Genomic DNA, 4,269 nt, shown 5'->3' with positions numbered 1-4,269 from the left:
ACACAGCACAAATTATTTTTATTTATTAGTTGGTTTTACCTTTGGCTGAAAGCAGGTTTCACCCAGGTGATGCAGCTCCGAGCTGAGTGTGGAACGGGGAGGTGTTGGGGTCACACTCTGGGTTTTCACCACGTGCCTGTGACACTTCTCAGCTGGACGAATGCCTGACGTAGGTGTGCTCCCAAAGTCCCCATGCCTTTTAAAACTGATGGAAGCTGCATGTTCCTGTGTGCCTCTCCTGACTGAAGGAGTGCAGAGGGTAAACAGGGAGCAGCATCAATCCCACGGGGGAATCCAATCCAACTGCTCTTGCAGAGCTGCAGTAACTCTAGAGTTTGTGAGCATCTCTCATGTGGCAAGGAATCTGCCTTCCCAGTTTGCCTTCAGGACAGGGATGTGTTACATTGCACATTGTCCAGTTTAAAATACAAGGAAAGAGACGCCTCTGGCAGAAGGTCCCACGAGTGATCCATGACAATAACTGCTTAATTCCCAGCTCACACTTCACCATTTCCTTCTAAAGTCTTCTGCTCTGCTCTCGGGTCTGTTGCTAATTTAAACAAGCTAATTTAGATCAGGATGTGCTTCTGCTTCATGCCCCAGTTTAGACATCCATGTCTGTGGCTTTCTTCTCAGCAACTGCTCTCGCCATCCATCAGAACTCCCCATGTGAGTGCCATGTGATGTAATATTTGCCTGAAACACGAGAGGAGGTGTTTGGAGGAGAGCCAGGTGCCATGGGCAGGGAAGGGGTGGCAGAGGGATGCTGTTGGATGTGTGCATTTCCCACTCAGCCCTTCCAGTCGTTCTCCTGCCCAGTTTGTGCTGGTTCAGAACCGTGCTGGGATGTGTCCTGAGAGGACACGTCGATTGGCAGCTCTGTCTCAGCTTGGCTGGGAGTGAGGAAGGGCAAACTGTGCCAGTGAAGGGAGCAGTGTCAAGGTCTGTCCTTTCCCTTGTGAACTGTGAATAATGCAGTGATTTGTCCTTTTTCCCAGGAAAACCCCCGACCTGTTTGTGGTGATCCCAGAAAGCTGAGCAGGGCACCATGACCAGCCCCCAGCCAGGTGAGAGAACAGACACAGCTCTGGGGACTCCCTGTGATACCCTGGGAATGACCCCAGCTTGCTTGGCTGGTCTGGGGGTATCTGGCTGGTCTGGGGGTGTCTGTCCCCCCTCCTCGAGGAGGGACACCAGGCACTGACCCCTCGGGTGCTGCTGGCCTTGGCAAGAGGGGCTTTGTCCTGCCAGGTTTGGAAGTGTTATTTGGGACAATGATGCAAAGCTTTCCCCTGTCCCAACCACCCCTAGAGCTGGGACCCGAGGGGGCCCTGCATTGGGGTCTTCCTTGCAGATTTTCCCACTTGGCCACTGGTTTTCCAAAGCCAAGACCTCAATGCTCCAGCCTCGGGACACACCTCACTGGGACTGGAACGGGGGGATCTTCATAGTCCAAGAGGAGCTGGGCAGGAGCAGCTGCTTCTCTGCAGGCTGAGAGATTGTTCCTGAAGGAAAAATGTTATGCTAATTAAATGTATTTTTCTTGCCTTTCTAGCAAAAACCTTCAAGAAATCTGCTATCCCAGGGGTTCTCATCACCCAGTTTGTGAATGATGTTCCAGAAGGATGCAGTACACCTGACTTTGAGAGGAAACCTCTCACCCTGACCCTGCAGGAAGGTAAGATTCTTGAAAGACAGGCAAAGCCACAGACCTGGAGGCTTGACTCCACCTCTCACCAGCATGGAACAATTATCGTAATTAAATCAAAGTAGTTTCTAAAGTGGTTTGGCATGACCAAAAAAAAAGTGTTGTGTGGCCAAAGTCTTTGTTACACTGGTGAAAATTCCATCAGTACTGACAGAGGACTCCTTGCATGTGCAAGACCAAAATCTGGCTCCTAAAGTGGGCAACAAATCCTATGAATTCTGCAGGAAGCTCTCAAAGTAAGTATTTTGCAGCAAAAGATGAAGCACATTGAAAAATTTGGGGGTTTGTTTGTTTGTTTTTTTCCTGTTGAACTAACTTGTATTATGAGTGTTCAGCACTAAAATTAACTGCTTCTTAAGGTAAGATATTCTGCCTGCAGGTGCTGTTTTGGCTACAGCAGCTTTCCCATGCCTAAGGGGGCTCCAAGAGGGCTGGATAAGGCTTGGAGTGACAGGACAAGAGGCAAAGGCTTCCCACTGCCAGAGGGCAGGGTTAGGTGGGATACTGGGGAGGAATTCTCCTCTGGGAGGGTGGGGAGGCCCTGGCACAGGTTGCCCAGAGAAGTGTGGCTGCCCCATCCCTGGAAGGGTCCAAGACCAGGTTGGACGGGGCTTGGAGCAACCTGGGCTAGTGGAAGGTGTCCCTGCCCATGGCAGGGGGTGGAACGGGATGAGCTTTGAGGTCCCAAACCATTCCGTGGTTCTATGATGATTCCATTTATTGTTTAAGGAGCAACATGGACCTTGCACAGGGAAAGCAGCTGATGAGTCAAGACCAAACATCAATGAAAAGCCTCCCAGTGGTCTCTCTGCACTTGCAGAGACTCATATATATATATATATATATATATAACATATTTATATTTATTTGGAATTGAATGGCCTGAGGAGATCCTGTAGCTCCTCTTTCCTCCCAATACTGACCTGTGGATTCAGCGTTTCTCACCCATCTGTTGATTTTCAAGAGCCATTGAGGTTTTATGAAGGAGCACAGTGGCCTCTAGTGGAACCTCCCCTCTCCTCCTCCTCCACCTTTAAGTTTCAGGAATGAACCAAGGCCCCTGACTAAATTTTCACCTGTCTGAATTTTCACCTGTCTGAATTTTCCCAGTTATTTCATTTGCAGCAGGCTTCTCGTGGTTCCTGTACAGAATGTTTGTGCATTTGGGTTGGTCACTGTAACCTGAATTCTGTGCAGAGGCACCAGGAGTGTCTTTATTTACATCATCATCCCCCCATTGTTTCCAGTGCATGTGGGAGCTGATTCCCTTGGCTGTGCAGCTGTGGCCTGTGGCAGATGATGAGCAAAAGTGCAGCCAAAATGGCTAAAATATGACATGGGGACAATAAATTGGAATCAGGCTTTAACAATAGTGCTCTGATCTCAAAGGTTGGAAAACTTCCATAAAAGAAGTCGTTGGTGGTGGTGACTGCAGAAGGGTGTGGGAAACATTGCAAGGCTTCCTGGGGAGAATTTTTAACAGTATTGGGCACCTGAAGACCAAAACTATTGCACAAGAAAGACAACAATCATTTCCGTCCAGAGCTTCGTCCGTGGATAACTCACCTCCACTTCTGTTCCACTTCTCCACGAGTCACTTCTCTGACTCGTTGTTTCCCAGTGTTTCCCGTGGTTTTGAAGCCTTTTGGAAGCAGAGGTCTGTAGCAGGCAGTGGGAAAGCTGTTGGAGCTGTCTGTGCACTCAGAAAACCCAGGTTTGAGGGGAGCAGGGATGAAGGAGCCGAAGCCCATCCCCTCCTCCCTCCCCTGCCTTCTCACAGAGCAGAGTCGGGGCTGGTTGGGGTGCAGGGTGGTGCCAGGTCAGCAGACAAGGCACTGTAGTCTGAAAGAATGGAGGAGCACTGGGATTTTATAGGGAATAGATGTTTGAAGAGAACAGATTCGGGTGTCTCCCGGCTGGCAGGCAGTGGCACAAGCTGCCAAAAGCAGGTCAAGGCTGAACTCGCTGCAGGGCTACAGAGATAGTCAGAGATGTCAGCAGCCACATCTGGCACAGTAACATCACATTTTAAAGGCCTTTTATGATTGAATACAGGCAAACCCTGAATTACTGATGTGCAAAATAAAAGCCATCATTATTTTTGAAGAATGTTTCTGCCCAAAACAACAGATGGTGGCTCACTCTGGAGATCAGTCTATTGATAACAAAGGACCTGGCATGAGAGTTCAAGACTGTTCATGTTCAAGACTGTCTTAACTAATTTCTTGCCTCTTTTCAAAGGTAAAAATGCCATTTTCAGAGCTGTGGTCAAAGGTGTCCCAACCCCAGAGGTGAAATGGTCACGTACACGAAAAGGGATGGATGATCCTGCCAAGTATGAAATGTCCTTCAATAGTGCTACAAATGAATTCATTCTGCAGGTAAAGATCAAATATTCCAGAAAGGACTTGTGGAACTTGAGAGAGAAATGAGAAGGAAAAGCCTGCAATGGGCTGAGGGGGAGAGGAGGAGCAGGGACTGAGCTCTGCTCTGGGGGACCAGGGACAGCACCCAGGGAATGGCTGGAGCTGTGCCAGGGCAGGCTCAGGGTGGATCTCAGG

The 4,269-nt window shown here is 49.1% G+C and overlaps 1 protein-coding gene across 1 annotated transcript in view; it reads left to right on the top strand.

Annotated features, from left to right (window-relative positions):
* The first annotated feature begins 1,396 nt into the window (after window positions 1-1,396).
* The window catches only part of LOC113985152 (immunoglobulin like and fibronectin type III domain containing 1), a 30,350-nt gene continuing 27,477 nt past the window's right edge, over window positions 1,397-4,269 (top strand). Inside the window, exons 1-3 of the mRNA XM_039385513.1 lie at window positions 1,397-1,466; window positions 1,556-1,678; window positions 3,950-4,125. Of these exons, the coding sequence (XP_039241447.1) occupies window positions 1,397-1,466; window positions 1,556-1,678; window positions 3,950-4,125 (369 nt within the window). The remainder of the gene's footprint in view (window positions 1,467-1,555; window positions 1,679-3,949; window positions 4,126-4,269) is intronic.

This window comes from Pipra filicauda, unplaced genomic scaffold, assembly GCF_003945595.2.
Source record: "Pipra filicauda isolate LSUMZ 115617 unplaced genomic scaffold, ASM394559v2 scaffold1004_size98441_pilon, whole genome shotgun sequence".
Taxonomy (NCBI): domain Eukaryota; kingdom Metazoa; phylum Chordata; class Aves; order Passeriformes; family Pipridae; genus Pipra; species Pipra filicauda.
Note: the sequence above shows the minus strand (reverse complement) of the source record. Positions and strands in the feature narration are given on the sequence as shown.